Here is a 26622-nt window from a genome sequence, read left to right on the forward strand (position 1 = left end):
TAGCCAACATGGCTTGGTGATCGTTACTTTAACATGCCTTGCTTCGTTTAGTAAACTTTTTACCAAAACTCTTTCTGTACTTTTTGGCAAATGAAGCACGTCGTAGAAAACTTATCCCCTTGCAAAACATTAATCCTGCTACATCGCCGATAGGCCATTGCATCAAACTTCGGCTTCAGTTATATTCTTTTGAATCCTGATTGTTGATGTGAAATTTTTTTTTGCAGATTGAAATATGTATAAACTTATTTCGTCTAACTTTTGTCAGCTTTCCTAAATTCGATATTATTGGAAGACGGAGCACGTCGTATCCAGTCATTCGAAGTACGGTGACTGAATGTTAGTTCAAGAATGTTCTCTAGTTTGTGTTTATTTGGAAACACAACATCACTTTAATCAAACTTGCGTAGGATGTTACGTCGCCTGGCCGCTTCGTGGACTTTCACACCAATCGGTTAAAGATCCTCAGCAACGTCGGTGGGTAGATAGATTAATCGGCGATCGTTAATTTACAGTGACAGTTTTTTGATCGCTATGAGTCTGAAATAAATTTAAAGGCACTGGGGTTTTTCTTAGGAATAGCGCTAGCTAGCGCCGAGACTTAAAGATTCCTACACTCGATTTGATTGCATATTTTAACTTTGTGATGGAACTGACAACTGTCGATATGTTTTGGAAGACGGAGCACGTCGTATCCAGTCATTCGAAGGACTGTGACTGAATTAAAATGTATACATTTGGCAACACAACATCATTTCAATCAAACTTGCGCAGGATATTACTTTGGCTGGCCACTTCTTGGACTTTCACACCGAACCAATCGGTAAGGCCGATCCTCAGTAACGCCGGTGGGCAGATAGACGAATCGGCGATCGTTAATTTACAGTGATAGTTTTTGGATGGCTTAGTGTTAATTTGAGTCTAAAGTAGATCCAAAGGCCCTGTGGCTTTAATCAGTTTTAGTGCCGAGTCTCTATTAACCCTTTGACACCCAAATTTTCCCAAAAAAACGCTTTTTTAGCCGCTAAACTGAAAGTTTGGTACTATGGTCTTGAATTTACCTCAACTTTGCTAAAGAAGCACTTTTTTACACTTCAGCAACATTTTGATAAAGATTCTGTGTAAAAACGTACAATATTTTACTTTGGTGCATGCGCATTTTTATTTTTTTTTTTTGCTGAACCGTTAGTAGTAAGGACCGCTTAAGTTCGGATCTAGCCAATCACAGAGCAGCATTTCTGCGCATGCGTAGAGGGGGAAATCACGTGACTTGGGAGGGATGACGTCATAGGAGTCGGTCCCAGGGTGGTCCGAGTCTCGGTTCTAGGCCCCAACGGCCAAAAAGCGCTCGCCCCAGTCCCCCTCGGAAATTTTTTTTAAAAAGGGGCAAAAAATGGATGAAACGGGAAAAAATCACGTGACTCGGAGGCGATGACGTCACAGCAGTCGGTCCCAGTTCCCGAACGGTTAGAATGAACTTGGTCCCAGTCCTCGCGCGGAAAAAACGACAAGACAAGAAAATAGGTGTAAAAACAGGTTTTTTTTAATAACAGGTTTTTTCTGTTAAGGTACAAGACACTAAAAAACGGTAACAAGTGGTCCTAAAGCCCCGGTAGTGTAACGGGTATCACTCCTGCCGCTGAGGTAGGCAATCGAGGTTCGAGTCCTCGCTGGGGATATTTTTTTTTCCTTGTGTCAATGTTCACTAAGCCCTAGTGGCCGCGCACCCTGGGAATGAACGTGTACAAAGTTAGCAAGACCACCATCCTATAGATATGGTTCACAAAGTGCCATACTGTCCTTGTGGTATCTGGAACTCAATACTTTGCACTAAACGCATGCGCAGATGAGTCTACGCGATACACTCACGATTGATAATTAGTTACCTCTCTTGTGAAACCACAAAGGTTGTCTCAGAAAGCGCCATGCCTTCCTTATGGTATGGTTCTTCCTGGCACTAAACGCATGCGCAGATGAGTCTACATTGCTTTTTCTAGGTCGGCGATTCTGAAAAAACGCAGGCTTGTAAAGCTATTTTTTAAAAAATCACGTGAGAGAGGGGGGAAGGGGTATCCCCCTTTCTCGGGTGTACTGGGAACGAGTACGAGAGTTTTGTTTGTTTGCTCAAGTCGGTGATCGAATGCACATACGACAACATGTAAACGTTTAACCACGTCTTTATTGTGTTCAACAACATTAAAGTTTCAACTTTTTCTTGGCTTGCATGATTCGTTTGACAATGCGTTCCGTCATGGTTTTACTTCCAGGTAATTTGTTGATGGCTTTAATCATTTTCTCGTCGGCTTTCCACTTGTCCCTTAGATTCTTGGCGTGACTGTAATCGATGTCGTGCTGTTTGGCGATCTTGTCTAATCGATTGATGCCCGGGTCCCCGCGTTTCAATCGCTTTGCCAATTTGGTTCCGGGACCCATGTACTGATAACCGGGCCAGTGAAATTCGATTCCAGTCTTGCCGAGCCACTTCTGAATGTCGATCCCACGTCCGCGTTGTCGTCGCCGTGTCGTCTTTTTTTCAGTCCTCTTCTTCTTGGTCTTCGTCATACTCCAATTTTCGTCTCAACTTTTTGCCTTTGGCCCAATCTTCCCAACCGGGTAATGGTTTCAGTTTCTCGGCTTCCGTTTTTCGCACAGCTGGCTTTTTCCTCGTCTTTAGTTTCTCTTCTAAACTCTTGAATCTCTCTGCCAATGTCGGTTTGCCCGCAGGTGCCGTTTTTGCTTTCTTTGTCGCCTTCGGGGTGACTGTGGGAGGTGATTTCTTGGCACTCCCTTTTATGAGTTGTTTCAACATGGTCTCCACGGGTCCCGTCACCAAACCTACATTCTCCAACTCCTCCTCCTCCTCCTCCGCTTCTTCGCCCGGCCGTCTGGCTGTTACTCCTCCCATGGGAAATTGACGTATCCGTTTGGTCAAACGAGCCCGTTCGCGAGCGAGAGGTTTCACTCGTGCCACGGCGATACCGTCGGGAACGGATTTATCTTTTAACAGCAAGTGACTTTCGGCTGCTATGCGAGCCGCTTTGTTCAACAATGCATTGTCCGTGATTTCGCCTTTGTAATATTGCACCAAACGATTCAAGTCTTTAGCGGGAACCATCACGACTTCCTCGGTCATCTTTGAAGTATTCTTCCAACAAGCTTTCGTAACACCCTTGCCAGTAACGAACTTCCTCTTCTAACTTGTCTATGCGCCTTTTCAAGTCGCTTCTCGATGTACACTTGTCGCTACACTCCTTGCACAGTACTAGGGTCTTTCCTTCCGGAGTCTCTTGCCTCTCTCGAATGCAATCTTCGCACTCTGCGTCGTATTTTAAAGCCAAATAGTCATGATTGACGCGGGCGTAGGCTTTGTGCCAATGGTCTGCTCTTTTTTCCCACTCTGCTTCTCTGTCCGCCGATTCGCGTAACATTTTCATCATTGTCTGGAGGGTGTTTTGCAGAGACATGCTTGGTAGATCTGTTGCAGTCCTTTCCAAAACCCGCTACCCTTCTGTGACAGGAGACCTTCTCGCCTTCTCTTCAACGAGTTTCTGCGCTTACCCAGTTCGCGCAAGACCTTCTTATATCGTCGCAGCTTGGCGGTGATCGGTGGACTGAGCGGAATGCGGTTCTTGAGCAAATTCAAGACCATCTCACTCACGGCGTTGATCTGATCGGCGTTGGCGTGCTGTAACATCTCTTCTCGCTTGAACCGATTGGCTTCTTTCAGAATGCTCTCCAAGAATGGACGCTGTCGACGTAATCGATTCATACTTCCCACGGGGCTGGACGTCGGTTGTAACTACCGGTGACGCCCTTTACCCCCATCCTCTTATAGCGTTTGTCCTTTCCCAATTTATAGCCCAACTTGCCGGCAAACTTGAGTATGTCCAATAAACCCTCTCCTCTCCACACGGGTCCTCTTTTAGGTTGTTTTCGGCTTCTCCTTACTACCTTTCTTCTTCGCACCATCTTGTCACAGAATGCAGTCTGTTGTAACTACCGGTGACGCCCAATGTCCCCATCCTCTTATAGTGTTTTTATCTCTTTTTCTTTCGAGTGGCTGCATCCAAGGCTTTCTTCGCACCCCAACCTGCAGCACCCGATGCAGCACCCAAAGCGATTGCTTTTCCACCCGCGATCAAAGCTGGTATCAAGGCTGCTAAGGGTAAAATACCACCCTTCTGTCCTATTCTTCTCCTGCCAGCACGTCTCCGCCTTTGCGTCACACGTTTCTTTCTCCTCATGGTCCTATCGTCGTCGCGGTCTACGTCTATAATGATTTACATTATCCATTATCCCTTTAAATCCTTGACTGGCCAATTTACCACCCAACGTGAAGAATGTGGGTGAAGGACCCGAGAGAAACATGCTGGCCCCCTCGGCTATCTTGTCCACCAAACGATGTTTACGTCTCGCGAGAGCCCCACCTCGCTGCCTCTTTCTTCTGGCCTTACGTTTCGTTCTTCCCATCCTACCATAACTGTCACTTCAGACGGGGGTACCTTCGGATTTATCGTGTTGTCGTTCGTACGCTTGCACGTACTTGTCGGCCACGGGCGGCGTGAAATCGGTGATCGTGTCATCTAGAGTTTGCATCTTGATCAAGAATCCTTCTAGTTCGTCCATCGGAAGACCGCGCGCGTACGTTCTCAATTCGATCAACGTCTTGTCGTAGGTGGTGTAGGCAAAACGACATACGTCCACTTTGAACGAATATTTCTTGAAATCGTTCCAGCCCTTGACGACAGTCCCAGCTGAAGTTAGGCATGCCACAATAACACTATTTTCCGTAAGGGAACCCGCAATGATACCCGCTGCCACGATGAATAAAGCCAAAGCGTTCAATGAAGCATGACACCACTTAAAATGGTAAAACATTTGACGATGACACCACCACTTTTTGTGGTAAAAGGTATACAATCCGTCCAATCTGTGTAACAGGTCTGGATCCAAGTTCGTCTTTGACCCGTTTAGTAGGGACATCTTTAATGGCTCACTCTCGTCGAGGTACGACGAACGGTCGGTCGTCCCCCGTCTTTATAGGTCGTAGTGATGGTGTTTGTCGTGGTGATGCCTGCGATGCGACGTCCAGCCGCCACTTGACGTTGATCGTTGAACAGCATTTGCAATTGACGTTGCAGGTCGTCTTGATTCAATCGGTGTGGACCACCCGTTAGCGTTCCTTGACCTGCAGGTACGTTGGACCTCGAGGAAGCAGGAGTAGTGGATCTCAAAGTCCCCGTACCCACTGCAGGAGACGGTAATTGATCCAAGTACCGTCTAAGGACTATGGGGTCGATTCGATCCAATGTCTGTTCCAATCCCCCTCGGTTGACGTTGACGATCGGAATGGCACTAGGACTGGTTCCTACTCCTGCTGGCGAATGTCTTGACATGTCTTTCTAGCTCTGTCTTCTAATGTCTGGATCAATTCGCTGAAGTAAGTCTTGTTATATTCTCTCACGAATTTCCACATCTGTCGCTTTTCGGCCAAATGTAACACAGTTTGCATGGCGTCGTAGTCCATGTCCTCTTCTCTCATACGCTCGAAATGACGACCGCACAGGTCCAAGAACACGAGCCACACGTGATCGTTACGTACGAACATCTCGAACGAATCTGTAACATCTCATGCATCCCTCGTCTTTTAAGAGGTGGCTAAAAATCCGTCTGTCGTCGCCACTGGCAGGGTGTAGATCCAATACCATGTAACCAAAGGGTCTTTCCGTCGTCTTGGTGTAGACGTCCATCACATCTTGCCATCGGGAGGGAAACGCTTGTAACAGTAAATTCCTCATGCCCAATTGATCGCGAGGGTTCTTGAAAGCCACGATGTAATGCGCATTTCGAGAAATGCTCTTGGCGTATTTTCCCGGCGGAAACATGTCTTGACACAAGTACAGAACGGTGATGTTCCTGTGGTGGGAAAGTTTGGTGAACAGATCCAATACTCTCTTGTCGTTTCCTCCTTCTTCCATCAGATCGTCCAATACCATCACCCCTCCACGGGGAAACCATTTGGTCAAATCTACTTCTTCGGGAATCCCTTCGTGAAATTTCACGCCTCGCTTTTTCATGTTCGCGAAACCGTCTTGCCAAGCCCCAAAACAATAATGAATGGTCTCAGGGGGTGTACTAAACAACTCTTTTGAGTGATTCAAAAGTACCGACTCGGTAAAACAAGTCTTTCCGCAGCTAGAGGGGCCCACGATCAAAATGCTAGAGGGCATCCGAAAGCTAAAGGCTTCACCGCGCTCCATGGCGAAATGACATTCGTCAAAAAACGAGCAATGATATAAGCATGTTGCAGAAAAAAAGTCTGCAACGAACCTCGAGCGACAGACGACACACACCTTATTCATTACAACGTTTTTTATTTGTCATCTCACAACAACAAGTGTCTTACACCGCAGAGAGACGGTTCACAATCCTGATGGTATTCCATCTTACAAATTTTGTGCCACGACCTTTCCTTCGAGATCAATTGCTTCAACATTTGCCCAACTTTATGATCATTGTACACGTAATCATGTTTCTTGAATCTCGCTTCGAACTGACTCATGCTACGTCCTTCGGCCCTATCGATGAGATACATCAGCGCGTAATCGCCGCAGCTCTGACTGAACAACGATTGTAGACTCTGTCCGTTGCGCTCCACGTACTTCCAATGAGCGTCCAACCAATCTTGCAACGGTTGCGCCGTCTGGTACACCTTCAGGGGTAAGGCGTAACTGTCCAACACTTCGCACACGTTTCCATTCGTCCACAGAGCGATCCAATGCCGACCGCGCATGTAGTGAGGATCGGTGTTGACGATGTACCCGCGGGCTTCCGTCTTGAATGGTTTTCGAGGTAATCGATCGCAGGCCACTGTCCCGTAAAAGTAAGGTTTCAACCAAGGGTGATGTCTGGCCAACTGATCCAACTGCACGTTATTCAAAGTCACTTTCTCCATCACTAACGCTGGTACACGTCGTACAACACGGCTTTGTTCTTGTCAATCTCCAAGAGATTCTCAAACTCTCCGTACACGATGATGGTCAAGTTCACAGCTGGGTTGGCTCCAAAGTTCAGCTCTATTAGTAGATTTCCGGCTTGCTTGGGGTTCATCCTGTAACTGTCCACGCATCCGTTGGCCACGTTGTCGAACACGAACAACGTGCAATTCTTTCCTTGTCCCAAATCTTCACCTCTCACCATGTTTCCTTGCTGCTTGCACAGGCAACCGGTGGCTTGCAAGAAACGGTGGTACCCTCTGAGATCTTTGGTGCCATCGTTGTGGACCAACTCTAGCGTCTCGTAAGGATACTCTTCTCCTCCCACGAGTTGTTTTATGCTGCTCATTCCAAACTTCTGAAAACAGAAGGGATCGTTGACCACGTTCCCGGTGAAGGCTGTGGACAGTACCATACCCACGATCACGCGGTTGGGAATTCTTCCTTGGAACAAGTTGGTGCATTCGTACCGTCGTTGATCTCCCTGCATGTTGAAGGTCCGAATCTCGCTTCTCACGGTCGGGTAACTCACCACTTGACTCTTGGTGGTCATCTCATCCATCAGTCTCCTGTACGTCGTGGGATTGAGACGCACTTGACACAGGTACATTCGAACTTTGACTTCCTCGGCCGTCAACTTTCCTGCCAGACCCACTCCGTTCAAGAACACGTCGGGAGAATTGAAGTACATCTGTATTCCTATCTGCACTCTGGGTACCAACAACTTGCTCAGATGAAACACTTCGATGAGGGGTTTGAAACGCAACACGTGTCGCTTGCCTTCCGTGTAATTGGCTTGTTCTGCTTTAGAGTTCTTGAGAGCCTCCTTGTGATTGGCGGTCAGGGCTACATAGTCTGCGTGTCCAGCTCCAGCGTTGGCTGCAGTGTTCGTGTTATTGTCCGTCCACGTGGCTGGGAAATCGATATGATTGTACCAGCCTTGAGGTTTCAAGATGGTTTCTCCATCACGTCTGTCGTAATTCAGCAACGTTTCCAAGAAGGCTCTGTAATGGTACGTGTCCGTCTGGGGACTGATGAGAGTACCGTTGAGACGCACGCTGATTTGCTTGAACAGAGAATGGGCTAGATTGTTGACGGGCCACAGCTTGTCGGCAGCTGCCACGTTCTCATCGTTGTCTTTCTTCAGTTGCAATTCTACCTCGAAGAAGCTACGGCTGAGATCGATGTAATCTTCTTGGGGGTCGATCTGAAACTCCACCGGATTGATGCCTGTGGTGTAGGTCTGAACGGGGACCATCCGATACGACGAGACGCTGACGTCTGTCGGTGGTACGGCGAATAGATCCAATCGAGGATTGGCCTCGCGTCTCGACTGCGGGTAGGCGCTCGAGATGGTTTCGGTCATCGTATTCTCTTCCTTCTTCCACTGCGCTTCCGTAAGGTCTGTATCCAATCGTAGCCAGGAGGCTTTCTGAGCTCGGGACCTATCCACCCGCCCTTTTGTACTTTTCGTCGTCGCCTCTTTTGTCCCAACAAGGCCTGGTTCAAAAGTGCCAGTGAGAATCCTTCTCCCCGCTGTCTGACGGGGGCGCGTTTGGATCGGACCAGTCTGGACGAGCGCGAGTAAACGGGATTCATTTTTCGGCAAAGATGTCGTTCAGTTTTCTCTTGACGTTTCGTTCTATGACGTTTTTCAGTTTGCGTTTCACGACTCGTTTAGGACCACTCTTGGCTCCTTGACCCGCTTTACGAATGCGGTCCGCGACGCCGCGCCCACTCTTAAATCCTCTCACGGCTCCACCCAGAGACTCTCTCACGATGTCGGCCAAAAATCCGTTCCCCTCTTGAGGTGGAGGATCCGGTGTGAAACGCGTCAGGGCACCGCCTCTCATGTTCGCTTGATATGTAAGGTCACGATCGTGTTGCCTTCGCCAAAATCCACCAGTTTACCTGTAGTCTCGCTCACTTGCGTTTCAATAATGTCCACAATCTGGTTGCGGAGTGGAATATATTGTATGTGGAGAGGTTCAAAGTACTTGATACCTTTTCCTTCACGTTGAAAGTGAATTTCCCGCAACAGATCCGTGACTTGATTTCCCACAACGGAACTACCACCCACGTCTGAGTAAACGAAAAGCGTACGCGATGCATCTCCAATCACTTTTTGGAAGGCTCTGTTGAGTTTCACAAAGCGCCAGTTACAATAGCAACTCAAGAAAAGCTGTCCATTCTCAACAACCCAGAAATTTTTCTTGCCCTCTCCAAAATCATCCACGTCTATGGGATCGGGTATCGTAGCGTGGTGGCATTCCGGCTTCAGGTTCGGCCCGAGAAACACGTTTTCTTTCTCGTTCTTTTTTACCCATCCCATGTCAAAGGCCAAATCCTCGTTGAAAGACATGTAGTATGGGACGCCTTCAGTTTTCACTTCCGAGACGTCCAAGTTCGAGTTGTCGAGGACTAGCTCTTCACCTTCCCACTTGAAAGTATATTCCCACTCCTTTCCATTATCTGGCGACTTGGTCAAGTCTCCCACGATACGCTTGTATTCTTTGACTTGATCGAACTTGAAGACCAGGGCTTTCATGAAACTGAGGCCATCCACGATGTTGTCGTCATATAGAATGTCCTGGAACGTCAGATCGGTGGTCACCGACTTGCTTTGCACGCGACCCTCCTTGTCTTTGCGCTTGAGCATCCACTGGGCACTCAAGAGAGGAAACTTGAACGACTTAAAGCGAGTTAAGTCGATGCTGGCATCTGGCACGGAAATGCTACTCAATCCCACTTTCCAACCGGTTCCTTCCAATCGTAGCGGGTGAGGTAATCGCACCTTGAAAGAGTTTGCTCTATTCTCTGGAAACTCGGTTCCGCTGCTGTGACTGGGTAACGTGACGTAAAATCCTTCCTCGTGGCTCATGATTTTTTTAGAGCCGTCTTCTCGATCCAGCTGTCGTACTTGTCTGGCCAGCCTTTCCAGTGCACCAAGACTTTATTTCCTTTTCGTTTGACGATCTTGTCCACCCTGAAGACATCGTCGTCGGACACTGCGACTTTTTGTAGATCTTCCTTGTAAAACGTACCGCGAAGGGGGGTGTCGTCCAACTCTTGGATCTTGTAAGTCGTGACGGGTGGTCCCCGACGCACCTCTCGTATCACAAACACTTCTTCGGTCCAGCCGGGTAAATACCCTTTCTCGAACGTGCGAAATTTCTTGTTCAATCTCACGCGTTCTCCTACTTTTAGCGGGGGTTTTCGATCTCTTTTACCCGACGACAATCTCTTCGCGTACAGACGTTCCCACACTTTTCCTTCGTTGCTCGCATTCACTGTCTCAGGGCTGGTGCCGATGCTACGATGGTGGGATCCGTTGTAACCTTTCACCAAGGCCTGGAGTACGGGTAGGTAACTGAGCGTGTTCTTGGCGGTAAAGTATCGGTACATGCGTTCCTTGAGAGTGCGGTTGAAGCGTTCCACGGTGCTGGCTTTGGTATCTCCGGCCGTGGAAAAGTGGTGGATGCCTTCCCGTTTCATCAACGCGGCAAACGTCTTGTTGTAAAATTCTTTCCCGTCGTCGGTCTGTAGGTTCTGAGGTTTGCGTCCATCGGCTCGTTTCAAAATCTTGGCAAAGGCGTCCGACACCGTTTTTCCCGTCTTGTCTTTTAGGGGTTCCACCCAGGCATATTTAGACAAGACGTCGATCACGTTGAGTAGATATCTGTGACCCTTGTTGTATTTGGACAACGGTTGCGTTTCCACTAAATCGGCTACCCACTGTTGGTCGACGTTAAACACCAGGACCGGTAACGCGGCGAAACGACGTCTGCGCGGTTTGTGAAGGGTATAACCCAAATCGCGCTCCAATACTTTTTTGGCTGTGTCGACGGATATCTTGTGCGATTTGGCGAATCTTGTTATCCCACCCAAGCTACCCGGTTGACTGGGATCGTGGTAGTCCGAAAGTATTTTTTTATCCTTTTTCAGCTTCTTTGGCATGTCGACGACGCTCTGATCACCCTCATATAAGTGCCGTGTAATTTATGAGCTGCTTCTTCGATCGTGGTCGGATGAAGTTTGTAAATAGAAGCAAACAGCTCGGCTGGATCCTTGAAATGTCTCAACCATAATATAAACGGTATCAATCTGAAATAGTTTTGTTCTATGTGGGTGGCTTCGAACACTCTCAAGGGGGAGTCACTCGTATCTTCCGGTATATCTATACCCCTCCCAAATTCAGCATACGCTTTCTCGCACAATCTTTTCAACCACTCCCACTTTCCATACAGATCCATGACAAATGAACTTTTATTTATACAACGTCAATTTAAATAGCCTGCATCAATAAATATGTTATCAAAAGATTTTGTACATGTTTCGCAACTTCTAGGTCTCCACAGTTTGGCTTTTTGGTAGTCGTCGCCCAGGTAAGCTTCGTCTTTATCCATGGCGCAACGGTTGCAGAGATCTCTGTCTAACAGTCTATCCGCTATTTCTTGCCAGCGATTGCTTTCTAGGCGTTGCAATTTTACTTGAGTTGCCAGTTGGTTGCACAGTTCTTCGTACGTGTTTGCGTCGACCGTGATGGGTTGTTTCAAGTAAGTAGACAATGCCTGGCTTAGGGCTACACTCGCTCTCAACGGGGCGATGAGATCTTCTAAACCACTCCGGTCGTCAAAGTCGCAGACGTTCGCGTTCAACCAGAACGAGACGCCGTTGCCAATGGGCGGCGGTTTACGAGACGTCACGAAGAAAAAGGCTCGCTGCAATGGCACGTAGACAAATTCATTCCAATGTCTATCCCAGAGATAACCGTGCCCAATGTCTTTGAGGGTCGTTAGGACGGCTCCCTTCCAGTGAGGGTTCTCTTTGAGCCATTCACTTTCGGTGACGCGGTTCTTGGCACACCCGCGCTCTTTCACCATGTCCTCGAAGACGTAGACTCTCCTTGGAATGTTTTCGGGTATGGTGGTGGGAAAGTCTAACGACAACGTACTCATTCCCGTGTCGGTCTGGATCTTTTTTTCTAGCTTTGTACAATTGGTGTAGAAGAGTCGTTGTTCCAGGTCCATCCAGTTTTTTCTCGTACCCATGTCACTGCTCTTGGCTTGCTTCGGCCGAACCTTTGTGTAATGCACTCTCGAGATCGCACATCCAATGCTCTTGACACTGCATAAACGTGTAGCCGGCTTCCATGCCACGTTTCGCGCGCTCCAATAGGTAATCTTCGTCCGATTGATAATCGCCCCTTTTTAGATCCCTATAGTAAGGCAATGGTTCCCAGTCCTTGGGATCTCCTTGTACAACGACACCGTTGACTTGTGGGGTTTGAGTTTGAGTTTGGCTGGAATCGCTGTCTGTGCTTTCCATCGCTACAACTGAGTCGACAAATGGACGCGCAGCTCTTTTTATACGTTGGATGACGTCACCTGGGTCATTGCCGGTTGGTCGGAAGAGGTCACGTGTTACCTCTCTGGTTGGTTCGTGCGTATTGACGTCATCCGAGAAAAGAGTATAAAAGCGCCGTGTTGTCTCCTGTTAGTCCTCAGTTGGAGCATCGAGAGCACCATGGACGTAGCAGAACCCAAAAAAAAGCGACAGAGGAGAGGGACTGGAAACCCCAAGAAACCCAAAGTCCCCCGTAAAAAGAGACATCCTACAAAGACGAAGATGGAGTTGAAAGAGGAAGTGTTGGAGGAGGGTGAAATTTTCGACCCCGACCAGTTCCTGCAACAGACCTTTGAGGACGCGGAGCGCGACCCGGTTTGCCCCGTCCACAAAGAACCGCTGACCAAGAGAATGACTGACGGGGGATGGGAGTTCTACTTTTGCCCCCACACGAGCGAAGGCACCATCTGTTTCATTTGCACCGGTAGCGCCCACATTGACCAGTACGTGGTGGCGGTCAATCAACAATTACCGGCTTACTATTATTGGAACATGGATAAGATGAAATGTTACTGCAACGAGAGTCTCATTCTGAGCATGTCGAAATCAGAGAGCAACCCGGACAGGATCTATCTCAAGTGCAGAAAGGGTAAATGCCGGTTCTTTCAATGGGCCGACAGTCTTCCGTTTGGCAAGATCAAAGCCTGGCTGGAAGGAAAGGAATATGTGGGAAACGAGGATCCCCTCTACTCGAGAAGGTCTGGACTGGACTCTAGGGACAAATTTGGATACCCCAGAAGAGGACAAGACGTGGTGGATAGACCGCAACGAATTCTGGATGGGAGACCCGCCTTCAAAGTACAACACTACCCACCCCCGGTCAAGGATTGGATTGGTGATCTTCCCTTGGACGAGTCATTGGTCAAACAGTGTCAAGAGCAAAAGTTTTGGGTGGATGGAGAAGGGAAAATTATTCTTCCCCCGGAATTGGCTGGCGTAAAGTACGACTCGGATGAAGAGAAAATGCTGAGAAATCAACTGTATCTGAGATGCATTTCCCAGAAACAATATCCTAATTTGGATCATTGAGATTTAGAGTTTAAACATTTTCATATATTTTCTACGTCAAGCATCAGAGTGCAGTTGGCTCTGGCATGACTCCGGAAAACGTGTGCATGATCTTGGACTTGGAAGGTTACTTTGTGGAGAAGACGTTTCGAGTACGCGAGTTGGGTTATTACACTTGGCAAGAAAAGTTCGGACGCCATGCTTTCTACATGAGAATGTCGTGGTGCAACTTATCTTCCAGAGACAGGAAAACCGTGTCTTACGTCAAATACAACGTGCACGGACTGACGTATCAACCCAGAAAGGAAGAAAAGGCCTACGAGTATGACAGGGTGGAGGAGGTGATGTGGGATTTGTACGAGGAGACCAAAACCCCCGAGAGAACCGTGGTGGCTTACAAGGGAGGACACGTAGAAAGAGACTTGTTGAACAAACTGAACATTCCTAGCGTGAATTTAGAACTGTACGGATGTCCGAAATACGACGTGTTGAAAGAGACCATTGTAGAACCTTTACCTAGTTGCGGTTTTCATCTATACGAAGGACATTGTCCAATGACCGAATGTCATGCTTTCTGGTTATGGTACCAGACTTTTCTTGTTAAATAAATTTAAAAATTGCTCCATGCCGAAACTGAATTACGAGAGTATGGGATTCAATCGCTTAAACAACAACAACAAATACCGCACGCTAAATTATATTTTTTCGCGAACGGTGAAAATCACAACAAAGTCGATGACACTTGTGCTTAGAGTCCAAAAATATGAAATTTTCGGCTCAATAACTTTCATCGAAATAATATCTTTAATGGTTGGTCGTCTTTTAGATTTAAGGGCGGCAAAAAAACATTTTTTCTTCGAGAAAAAACATTTGAACAACGGCCGAATGAACCACCTACAACAATTATATATTTTTAGCGGCCGGTGAAAAATCACAACAAACTCGTTGACTCACTTGTTTAGGGTGTAAAAATGTGAAGATCCGGCTCAATGACTTGCTTTGAGATTCACTAAAATAATATCATTCATGGTTGGACGTCCCTTTCATTTCAGGGCCGCAAAAACAAACAAACAAACAAACGCATTTAAACAACAACAAATACCGTACGCTAAATTATATTTTTTCGCGAACGGTGAAAATCACAACAAAGTCGATGACACTTGTGCTTAGAGTCCAAAAATATAAAATTTTCGGCTCAATAACATTCATCGAAATAATATCATTCATGGTTAGACGTCCCTTTGATATAAGGGCCGCAAAAAAAAAATTTTCTTCGAGAAAAATGCATTTGAACAACGGCCAAACGAACCGCACGCTAAAATTATATTTTTTCGCGAACGGTAAAAATCACAACAAAGTCGTTGACACACTTGTTTAGAGTCTAAAAATGTAAAAGAGTCGGCCCAATGGCTTGCTTTGCGTTTTACTAAATTAATACCATTCATGGTTGGACGTCCCTTTTGATTTAAGGGCCGAAACAAAATTTTTTTCCTCGAGAAACAATGCATTTGAACAACGGTCAAATGAACCGCTCGCAAAAATTATATTTTTTTCGCGACCGGTGAAAAATCACAACGGAGGCGGTGACACACTTGTTTAGGATTTACAACGTTTAAGCTTCACTTCTAGGTGGCTAGGTTTTATTTTTTTTCTGAATCATAGTGGGATGTTCCCTCGATTTTGAGACCACGAAAAGAAAAGATGAAGTTGTTGTTGTTTACGAAAGACAACGACAACTGCGCGAGCAATTTCGCTTAAAAGAATAATTCAGTCCACCAAAAACGACTTGTTTATTCGTAAAGTTCGGTTTCTTCTTTCTTTGACCATAAACACAACTAGACCAAAAAACCTTGAACGAAATGAACGGGTCTAAAACCTTCTTCTTCTTTACTATGCACGGTTCATGATGGCCGCACGAACAAAAACAAACCACTCGTCAAAATTTACAACGTAACCAAATTTATTTTTCGCAGTAAATACAATTTATCAAACGCTCTTCGTCTTGTACAGTAGAGTATGGAGACATTAGCTCACCTTAAAGCTTATATCCTTCTTGAAAAGAGCTGTAATCCGACAAGAAAACTTTGTCCGTTTTACTGTACTTTTCCGAGAATGAACACACGCGGGTTCCTAGAATTCCGAGAATTCCGAGAAAGATTCTCCACGCGCGTGCGTCGGGATTTTTCCCTTGGGGGGAAATCCCGGGATTTTACCCTTGTGGGGAAAATCCCGTCAGCTTGGGATTTTACCCTTGTGGGGAAAATCCCGTCACCTTGGGTGACATTGATCATGAGATCTCATTGGTTCATTCTGTATCAGGTCACCTCGATTGACCAATGGGAATACTAGAGCCCAGTTCTTCTGGGATGGGAAAGTTGTATAAAAGGAGCTACTTTGCTCATTTATTCACTCGCAAACATAGTTTGGTCTTGAGCGCTCTGAGAAGAAGATGGAAGCCAATGAGAGGCAAACAGAAAGTGACGAAGAGGTACTGAGAGAAGTCTTAGCCCTCGAGGATAAGATTGAAGAAGATGAGACTACTATGGTTGGAAATGAGACTACTACTGGAGAAGATATAGAGGCTGAGAGCCCGGAGAGAGCTAGATTGGAAGAGGTACGTTGATGAGATGCGTTGGGTTATATTTGATTCGCCAATGTTTTTTATTTATACGATGTTCTTTTCATCGTAGAGTGCAAGTACAAGTGCAAGTACAAGTGGTGGTGGAGGAGAGTCCAATGAAGAGGTAACTAGTTATTAGAGTAGAGTTAATTCGTGTAACCCGTTTTTCATGTGCTTTTATGCTGTGTAATATTCTAATGAGCTGTACAGGAAAACAGAAAATTACGGACAAATGTTCTTGTAGTCACTTTAAAGGCCCCTGTACTTTCCACGAGTACTGCTGACTCCGATCATTGCAGTCATATAGATAAAAAAACGTACATTCATTGTCTTATTGCCTTTGACTTTCAATTGAGAGGCCACGTTGACCGGAGAGTACGCAGATTTGTTCGAGACCACTGTACTTTGGAAGAGTGCTGATGACTCCGAACATGGCAGTCATATAGATAAAAAAACGTGCATTTGTTTTTTTCCATCCATTCATTGCCTTATTTCCTTTGTTTCAAGATGGAAGCTCCTTTTGAATTTGAACTGAGAGGTCACGTGGACCGCAGAGTACGCAGATTTGGGCTCCACATCAGAAACTTTACCGGACGTTTAATACAGACAGGTGGTGGCGCCGCAGTAGGATCCGCACCCCTGGGACCGCGCCCCGTACTCGTACAACAGATTGCCAGAGCCCTGCAGAGAGCCGTGCAGCGCCATATTTTGGACGACGGAGCCGTTGGAGATGACGACCACTTGTTGATCAACATCAACAGTAACAGGATTCAAAATGCTTTTCATTCCAGACGGCTGAGAGTGGGAGAGTGGCGAGAAAACACCGTCGCTGCCCAACAGCTGCTAAAACAAATCAGTGACATGCTGAACAGTAATCAGACTTTTCAAGTGGACGACACGTTCAACCTAAACGTGTCTCACGTGCAAGATCCAGGCCGAGGGGGAGACAACCAGAAACACAAACCCGGTTTGGACCCCATCGAGGACATCCTGCAAAAAAAAAAATGTGTCTTCAAGATAAAAAACACCGACCAGTTATGCTGTGCCCGCGCCTTGGTGATGATGAAGGCCCGTGCCGATTTCGGGACCGACCATTGGTACTACTCCAACTTAAGGAAGTACGATACAGTACAGGAAAGGGCTGCCAGGGAACTACACCGTTTGTCCGACGTGCCAGAAGGTCCTTGCGGGTTGGACGAATTGGCCAAATTTCAAGCCCACTTGAACGCTTACCAGATTGTGGTGGTGTCTGTCCAACATGGTTACCAGATCATCTTCAAAGGAGCACAACGCCCCGACGACAAACGTTTGATCTTGATCAAACACCATGACCATTACCACGGCTGTACCTCCCTAGGGGGATTTTTTGGCAAGAGTTACTATTGTACCAAGTGCGAAAAGGGCTTCAGCCACAACGACCGCAAGGAGCACAACTGCCCGGGGGCCAGGTGCGCCGCCTGCCATCAGACAGATTGCCACGAATGGAAGAGAGCCCACGCTGTACCCAGGGTGAACTGTACAGACTGTCAACGGGACTTTTTTGGAACCCGTTGTCTTCAATTGCACAAGAGTCGCACCGACACCGGCAAAGACATGACCCGAGACAAGAGGAACAGCGTGTGTGACAAGCACAAACGGTGTGCGGGCTGTTTCAAGACGTACGGTGACTATGAACTGAGAAACAGTCACAAGTGCGGCCACGCTCTCTGCCCGTCTTGTAAGGAATACCAAGATCTTCGCTACCACCAGTGCTACATACAAAATCCTCTCAAGGTGAAACAAAAACAGAACCGCAAGAGAACCAGCGCTGGTCAACGCAAAGAAGACCAACCACCCGTGTTCGTCAGTTGGGACGCCGAAGCCACGCAGGAAGAAGGCCAGCACGTGGCCAACTTGATTTGCGCCCTGAGAGGAGACACCGACGAGAGGAGAACCTTCGAGGGAGAGACTTGCGTGAAAGACTTTCTCGCTTGGTTGAGGGAGATCGCCGAACAACACCGCGTCATAGCTGTCGCTCATAACTTCCAAGGCTACGACTCCTATTTCATCCTGAACGAGTTGTACGACCAAGCCATCTGCCCTGAACAAGTCGTCAATGGTGCCAAAATAATCAGCATGACCATCCCCAACATCACCTTTAAGGACTCCATGTGTTTTCTACAGATGAGCCTTGCTACCTTTCCCAAAGCCTTTGGCCTCACCGAACAAAAGAAGGGGTTTTTCCCCCACTTTTTCAACACGCAGGAACATCAAAACTATGTGGGCAGCATGCCTGCCAGAGACTATTACGATCCAGAGGGAATGTCCGCTGCCAGGAAAGCCGAATTCGACAAGTGGTACGAAGAACGCGTGGCGGAGAATTACGAGTTCCACTTTCGGAACGAACTTGTCGACTACTGTCGCTCGGACGTGGAGCTGTTGCACGAAGGTTGCAAGGTCTTCCGGGCAGAGTTTCAAGCCATTGCCGGGTTCGATCCCATGGACCAATGCCTCACCATTGCCTCCGCCTGTAATCGCTTCTACCGCACCAAGTGCATGCAAGAACAGACGTTGGCTTCTGAACCGGTACGAGGCTGGGAAGGCAAGGGCAAACCTCACTCGCACGTCTCGCTGGAATGGTTGCTGTATCAAGACAGCCAGACGCAGGGTACCATCCGCCACGCCAGGAACGGTGGAGAACGAGCCTTGTGGATTGGAGGCCGTCTGATCAACGTCGACGGGTACGAGGATCGCACGGTTTACGAGTTCCACGGCTGTTACTTTCACGGCTGTCCTGACTGTTTTCCCAATCGCGATCAGAAGCACCGGAAGATGGGCGACAGAAGTCTGAGGGACGTGTACGCGGAAACGCAACAAAAGACGCAACGGATCCGGGATGCGGGTTACCGCGTGGTAGAAATGTGGGAATGCCAGTGGAAAGCGCTCAAGGACAGTGATCCCGAGGTGAAATCGTTCGTGGACTCGTTGGCGATCAACTCCCGCTTGGAGCCCCGAGACGCGTTCTTTGGCGGTAGAACCAATGCCGTCCGCCTCTATGACCTTGCCGAACCTGAAGAGGAGATCCGGTACGTGGACTTTACTTCATTGTACCCATGGGTAAATAAAAACTGTGACTACCCTCAGGGGCATCCCGAAGTGATCCTAGAACCGGGACACACAAACATTTCACAATTCTTCGGTCTGGCAAAGTGTACGGTGACGCCACCTTACGGGTTGTACAGCCCCGTGTTGCCCTATCGCCAAGGGGGTAAACTGACATTCCCCCTCTGCCGTACCTGCGTGGAAGTGGAGCAGCCCAAGCCATTGACCCAGCGATCCTCCAAATGCGCTCACAGCCCTCAAGAACGCCAACTGACCGGAACGTGGTGCACGCCCGAGTTGGAAGAGGCCGTCAAGCAAGGGTACGTGGTGGAGCACATTCACGAGGTGTGGCACTTTGACCGCAAATCCAACACCATGTTTAAAGAGTATGTCAACACCTTCCTGAAGATGAAGCAGGAAGCGAGCGGCTGGCCCTCGTGGGTGGGCGACGATCCAGACAAGCGCCAGGAATACCTGAGACAGTTCTTTCTCAAAGAAGGCATCCAGTTGGATCCGGACAAGATTGAAAAGAACCCCGGACGCAGATCCCTGGCCAAGATCATGCTCAACTCCTTCTGGGGGAAATATGGCCAGAGAGGTAACAAGACCCAAGTAGAAGCCTTCACCTCTGCAGCTGAGTTTCACGACTTGTTAAGAGACGAGACCCGAGACATCCACGACATCCGGGTCGTCAATCCAGACATGTTGGAGGTGGTCCATAAGTGCAAGGAGGACTGTGCCAACATTCAACCGGATATCAATATATTCGTGGCCTGCTTTACGACCACCTGGGCCCGTTTGAAGCTGTACCAAGAAGGTCTTTCCATCCTACAACCCGAACAGATCTTGTATTTTGACACGGATTCTCTAATCTACAAACACAGAGAAGGGCAACCCTCCTTACCGTTGGGTGATTACCTGGGAGACTTTACCAACGAGCTAGACGATGATGACTTCATTGTGGAATTTGCCGCCGCGGGACCAAAAAACTATGCCTACAAGTCCAAATTGGGAAAAACCTGTTGTAAAGTAAGGGGTTTTTCCTTGAACGTGAGAGGATCCGCCCATCTCAACTTTGAGACATTGAAAGACAACGTCCAATCCGAAGTGAAAGAGCCCTTGGCCGAAACGAGGAGCATTGCCCTGTTCAACCCTCACAAGATCACCCGAGACAAAACGACCAAAACCCTGAACACTGTGACGGAGATCAAGCGCTATCAAGTGGTTTTCGACAAGAGAGTGGTAGATGCCAACACCTTTATGTCATACCCCTATGGTTACTGTAAGGCCTAGTTCTCCCACTGGCTCGTATGGGGCATGCTGTTGTGTCCAACAGCATGCCCCAGATGGGAAACCTACCGCAACACGTTGATATAGTTTCAATCGTACCCACGTTGATCGTTCTCCATAACTGAATATTTAATAACTTACTTGTCGACATCTTTTGAGATATAAACACTCTCGCCGCTCGATTCGTACTCGTTCCCAGTAAAACCGAGAAAGGGGGATACCCCCTCATCCCCCCGCTCTGACGTGTTTTTTTTTTTAATACTTCACAAGCGTGCGTTTTTTCAGAATCGCTGAAGCAATGTAGACTCATCTGCGCATGCGTTTAGTGCAAAGTATTGAGTTCCAGATGCCACAAGGACAGTATGGCACTTTGTGAACCATATCTATAGGATGGTGGTCTTGCTAACTTTTCATTCCCAGGGTGCGCGGCCACTAGGGCTTAGTGAACATTGACACAAGGAAAAAAAAATATCCCCAGCGAGGACTCGAACCTCGATTGCCTACCTCAGCGGCAGGAGTGATACCCGTTACACTACCGGGGCTTTAGGACCACTTGTTACCGTTTTTTAGTGTCTTGTACCTTAACAGAAAAAACCTGTTATTAAAAAAAACCTGTTTTTACACCTATTTTCTTGTCTTGTCGTTTTTTCCGCGCGAGGACTGGGACCAAGTTCATTCTAACCGTTCGGGAACTGGGACCGACTGCTGTGACGTCATCGCCTCCGAGTCACGTGATTTTTTCCCGTTTCATCCATTTTTTGCCCCTTTTTAAAAAAAATTTCCGAGGGGGACTGGGGCGAGCGCTTTTTGGCCGTTGGGGCCTAGAACCGAGACTCGGACCACCCTGGGACCGACTCCTATGACGTCATCCCTCCCAAGTCACGTGATTTCCCCCTCTACGCATGCGCAGAAATGCTGCTCTGTGATTGGCTAGATCCGAACTTAAGCGGTCCTTACTACTACCGTTCCAAATTTTTTTTGCTCCTTTTGCTTCCTTTTTTTCTGCCTTCTTATTCTCCTTACTTTCTACTCTTCATATCCTTTCTTTTGGCCAAAAAAGTTTTGACGTTATCATTGGAAAACACTGAAAAGGGGACCTTGACCAATTACAGGTGTACTGGCCTGTTTAAGCAACGATTTTGCACCAAAAATGGATTGTGCTTTTCTTTGATTAGCTCTGTCAGAATGCAACCGATATTCAAAATGAACCGTCCTATAGAAAGGTCGATCCAAGCTCTGTCAGATTCTTATCACGAAATTCCACTGACGTGCTTATTGATGACGTCACAATTGAATCAATGACTGCACCTCCAAATAGCGCCTGAATGCGCGTTTAGGAGTGAAAGGGTTAAGGGCGCTTTCCATTTGACAGAACTGGCCGGCCGGCCCGGTGGTTAATCAGGGACGGCGGAGCAATTTTCCAAGTTTGGGGGGGGGGGGGGGGCTGACTAGTAGGCATGAATAGATTGTGCTAGTAAATTCAGGAAATGTTGCTTCACAATATACCCAAAAGTTGCTCTAAAGTTGCTCAAATGTCAAAAAGTTGTCAGCAAAATTTAGAAAAGTTGCTTGCTCTCTCGAGTTATTTCTATTTTCCTTGTCTGAAATTTCACCTAATTGCGATGCCATAAGTGACTCGCACTTCAGCAAATAAGAAAATGGCCGGTGGGACGGCGGTAGGCTATATGCTACAGCGAATAACCGCTGGATTTAAGCGCCCGTTAGATAGATAGCCGCTGTCCAGATTTCGTGGGCGTAAAGCAAGTGTTATGTTATTGTATATCCTTAGTTTTAATCAAATCAGTTTTGATAAAGTCAGTTTTAATAAAATCCTTCAAAATGAAACGACCTTTTTATGGTTATTGGTGTTATATCAATTTGTTGCTCAAAAGTTGCCAAGGAAGGCAAAAGTTGCCCTAGGGTGCTGGTACTACAAAAAGTTGCTCAAAACGCTAAAAACTGCTCAAAAGTTGCCGAGCACAATCTATTTATGCCTACTGACTAGTGACTTGAAGTGGGAAATAAGAGCTTTTTTCTTAGTAAGTCTCTATTTTTTCGGAAATTCTGGGGGGGGGGGCTAAAGCCCCCCAGCCCCCCCCCCCCCGGCTCCGCCGTGCCTGGGTTTTGATGTGAAATGGGACTTTTCCACGATATTTTTCCACAAATCAAATGAGTCTTTTCCACGAAATTTTTCCACAAATCCACCAAAACGTTTTTTTAACAATGTATAATTTTTATGTATTAACTGATTTGATAGGACAAATCTGACTAACAACGGAATCTTGTTTTCGAATACAGCAGACTCGCTAAAACGAGAATGTCCTTACATGACGAAATCGTTTAACACTGAAAAGATTGACCCCGTCATTCATCAGGTTTCGCTAAACGCGAAATTCTCTCCAATTTCCGGAATTATTTTGAAATCTTGTAGAGTTATTTCGTCTCGTTCACCATTTTCCGTGTTTCTTCTTATAGTCAAACAGTTCTTCCAAAACATAGCCACTTCTTTGAAGCCTTGACGATAGCTTCGCACAAACGTCATACAGATAATTGGGTTAACTGTGGAAGATAAGTAAAACATAACACGAGAAAAAGCTCACAGTACTTTGTAAAATGAACATTGACTTCCGTCTAAAACGACATGCATAAGAATCATCGGAATATTACAGATGTAAAATGCAGCAATGACGCAGAGAGTCATCTTAATTGCTTGCTGTTTCCTTTGATCTTTCTGATGCACTGATGAACCACGAATGATTTTGTCTTGTTTTCGTAGAGTCACGACTATAACGCAATATAACAGTGTTACAGCAATCATTGGTCCCATGACAAAAAGAGCAGAACGCAATATATCATACAGCTTAAACGAAAAGGAAATACTCTTTGAATATGAACAGATGGTTTCTTTATTCTTTTTCACCAATTCATACGCATACGCATCGACAGAGCTCATTAAAACCGCCAAGATCCAAGTTGTAACAATGACAAGGGAACGAAATCTTGACGAGATCAGATGGACTTTTATTGGAAAGACCACTGCCACAAACCGATCTAAAGCGATGCACAAAAGGCTTCCTGTAGAAACTATAAATGAAGCACGTTGCAGAAAACTTATCGCCTTGCAGAAAATTAATCCTGTAACACCGCCGATGGGCCACTGCAAAGAACTGGACGCTATCTGTACCAATCTTGTAGGAATAACTGTTAACGGATAGATGAAGTCGGAAACGGCCATATTGACAATAAAGTAGTTCGTCGTCTTCCGTAACTCTTCACGCTTGTATACAATGACAATTATGAGAATGTTCCCAAGTAAGCTGGACAACAAAATGACGGAGAACACAAGAAGTAAACCAACCTTGACGGAAAAGGAATAGCCTAACACATCACATGCTTCATTAGGTTGGCTGAAAGTGGCGTTGCTGATATTTCCAGAATGGAATGTCCCGTTCAGCCAAAAAGACATTCTTGCTCGCATAGATGAAATCAAACAGGATTTTTCTGTGTTTCATCCAAGTTTATTTACGCTTATTGGCTTGCAACTGTATGAATAAAAACACCTGCTGGCCTGCCAAGATTGGAAACCACTCTGCAACAGTGCGCTGTTCAATAGCATATCTTCCGATCTAAAACGTTGACGGATGTCAAATGTCTTTTATTTCCGCTGTGTTACCTGGCTGGATTGACTTTATGCGAATGCAATGACTCTGGCTGAATCAGATTCGTTTTATGGCATGGTTTAAGAGTGTGAAAACTTGAATCTTTCCTATCACTAAGGCTTTTCTCTGCAGGATATTCATGTCACAGTGCAAGTAACGACCGGCTAAGAGTTAAAAAGCAATGTACTTTTTGAATCCAGTCCATTGTAGTTGAAAAAAGCTATTTTTGGCAGCGCTTTAAATTTACAATTCTGACCAGTTTTAATGAACCTAATTCTTTCTCAAGTGTGGGGTTTTTGATACTACAAAGTAGCGGGCGGCCTTGAGAAATTTACAGACATGTCTTTTGACAATTGAATAAGCCATCTTTGCAGGTTGTAAAAGGCAATTTACTTCAACTAATCAACGATGATAATTTTACCCTTTGTAAATAAGATACGTAAATGGAATAAGGTTTTCTACAATTTTGTAATGAGTACAAAACAATCATCCGTTCGCAACATCTGGAACATCTTTCCGAGAATTAGGGTGATATCTTTAGTAATTTTCTACATCGATCTTTTCTACTTTTGCCTTGCATTTCTTGATTTTAAACGAAGGAGTTTGTAACCTTCTCTGAAACAAATAATCATGCTGTACTTCAATTTCGGACATTGACCTTAAAAAAGCCCATAGTACTTTGAAAGATGAACATTCACTTTCGTCTAAGACATGCATAACCATAAACGGAAGATTACAGATGTAAAATGCAGCAATGACGCAGAGAGTCGTCTTTTATTGCCTGCTGTTTTCTTTCATCTCTCTGATGCACTGATGAACCACGAAGGGCTTTGTCTTGTCGTCGTAGAGTCACGGCTTTAACGCAATATAACATTGAAATAGCAATCATTGGTCCAACGATAAAAAAGATAAAACGCATTGAATAATACATATTGATTGAAAATGTAGTATTGTGCAAATATGTGCAGACGTTTCCTCCATTTTCTTCAACCAATTCATACGTATATAGATCGACAGAGCTCATTATCACCGCCAAGATCCAGGTTGTAGCAATGACCGATGTACGAATTCTTGACGAGATCAGATGGACTTTCATTGGAAAGACTACTGCCACAAGCCGGTCTAAAGCGATACAGACGAGGCTTCCTGAAGAAACAAAAAATGAGGCATGTCGCAAAAAAATTATTGCCTTGCAGGAAGCAAAACCTGCTATACCGCCGATAGGCCACTGCAAAGAACTAAAGGCTATCTGTGCCAATGTTATAGGAAGAGCTGTTAACGGATAGATGAAGTCGGAAACGGCCATATTGACAATAAAGTAGTTCGTCGTCTTCCTTAACTCTTCACGCTTGTATACAATGAAAATTATCAAAATGTTTCCAAGTAAGCTAGACAATAAAATGATAAAGAAGACAAAAATTAAACCAATCCTGACGGAAAAGGAGTAGCCTAACACATCACATCCTTCATTGCGTTGGCCGAATATGACGTTGCTAACATTTCCGGAATGGAATGTCGCGTTCAACCCAAAAGACATTGCAGTTGGTATCGCTGACATCAAACAGGATTTTTCTTGGTTTCATTCAAGGTCATTTACGATTTGTTTCTTGCGACTGTATGGATAAACTCTATCTGCTGGCCTTACAAGATTAGAAACCACTTTGCAACATTGCGCGACTAATAAGCATATCTACCGATCTAAAAAGTTGCTGGATATAAAATGTCTCTCATTTTCGCTATGTTACGCATGTTGTTTTAAATTGACCTTATTCGAATGCAGTTAGGCCGGTTTGAATCAGATTCGTTTCATTGCATGTTTTTGGAGTGAAAACTCGAATTATATCTCCCCTATGACTAAAGCTATTTTTCTGCTTATTCATGTCATACTACAATTTTCAACTGGGTAAGACTTAAACAGCAACAGTCTAAGTCCAAGGTAGAACAACAAGCCTATTTTTGGCAGCATTGTAATTTTACAAAACCGACCAGTTCTAATAAACCTTTTTTAAAGTGTGGGCTGTTCTGTACTACAAACTAGCGGGTGTCCTCAGCAATTTAAAGACAGGTCTTGTGGCAACTGAACACCTTTGCAGGTTGTAAAAGACAATTTACTTTTACTAATCCCCAGTGATTATTTTACCTTTTGTAAATAAGATATGTACAGTAAATGGGACAAGGTTTTCTGAAATGTTTTGATGAGAACAGTAAGTTATCTGCTTATAACATATGGCATTCCGACAATTTTACCTTTCTCCCAAAAGAGTATTATCTATAGCAATTTTCCACATATCTTCCTACTCTTTTTCCTTGCATTTCTTGATTTTAGGTGAAGGACTTTGTGACCTTCTCTGGAACAGTCTTTCTTATTGCAATTCAGGACATTGACTTTAAATGAAAAAAAATCTTAAGGGAAAAACTTAAACTTAGATTTGGGTTAAACAACTCCCCATTCTTGAATTCAGACTAAGTTAGTTCAACAAAATTTTATTGATCAAAACTTTAAATGACCGCATCATTTTTAACATACAGTTTCTAGTTTCAATTAGCCTATCTCTCTGCCAGC

The 26622-nt window shown here is 45.8% G+C and overlaps 4 protein-coding genes and 2 pseudogenes across 4 annotated transcripts; 2 read left to right on the forward strand and 4 right to left on the reverse strand.

Annotated features, from left to right (window-relative positions):
- Nucleotides 1-5594: 5594 nt before the first annotated feature.
- LOC144656923 (uncharacterized) lies at nt 5595-6561 on the reverse strand. The gene has a single exon (XM_078517184.1). The coding sequence runs from the start codon at nt 6360-6362 to the stop codon at nt 5595-5597; it is 768 nt and encodes a 255-aa protein (XP_078373310.1). The 5' UTR covers nt 6363-6561.
- Nucleotides 6562-6957: 396 nt separating this feature from the next.
- LOC144657874 (uncharacterized protein F54H12.2-like) lies at nt 6958-8361 on the reverse strand. Its single transcript, XM_078518233.1, has one exon. It carries the CDS (start codon nt 8359-8361, stop codon nt 6958-6960), a length of 1404 nt encoding a protein of 467 aa, XP_078374359.1.
- An 8175-nt stretch (nt 8362-16536) lies between these two features.
- On the forward strand, nt 16537-19384 carry LOC144657875 (uncharacterized). The gene is made up of 2 exons (XM_078518234.1): nt 16537-19276; nt 19365-19384. Exons 1-2 carry the CDS (start codon nt 16537-16539, stop codon nt 19382-19384), a joined length of 2760 nt encoding a protein of 919 aa, XP_078374360.1.
- A 40-nt stretch (nt 19385-19424) lies between these two features.
- LOC144657876 (uncharacterized) lies at nt 19425-20403 on the forward strand. Its single transcript, XM_078518235.1, has one exon. It carries the CDS (start codon nt 19486-19488, stop codon nt 20401-20403), a length of 918 nt encoding a protein of 305 aa, XP_078374361.1. The 5' UTR covers nt 19425-19485.
- A 2252-nt stretch (nt 20404-22655) lies between these two features.
- On the reverse strand, nt 22656-23972 carry LOC144656107 (neuropeptides capa receptor-like; annotated as a pseudogene).
- A 624-nt stretch (nt 23973-24596) lies between these two features.
- On the reverse strand, nt 24597-25596 carry LOC144657877 (QRFP-like peptide receptor; annotated as a pseudogene).
- Nucleotides 25597-26622: the final 1026 nt, after the last annotated feature.

This window comes from Oculina patagonica, chromosome 6 (assembly GCF_052425735.1).
Source record: "Oculina patagonica isolate OP01 chromosome 6, crgOcupat, whole genome shotgun sequence".
Classification (NCBI taxonomy): domain Eukaryota; kingdom Metazoa; phylum Cnidaria; class Anthozoa; order Scleractinia; family Oculinidae; genus Oculina; species Oculina patagonica.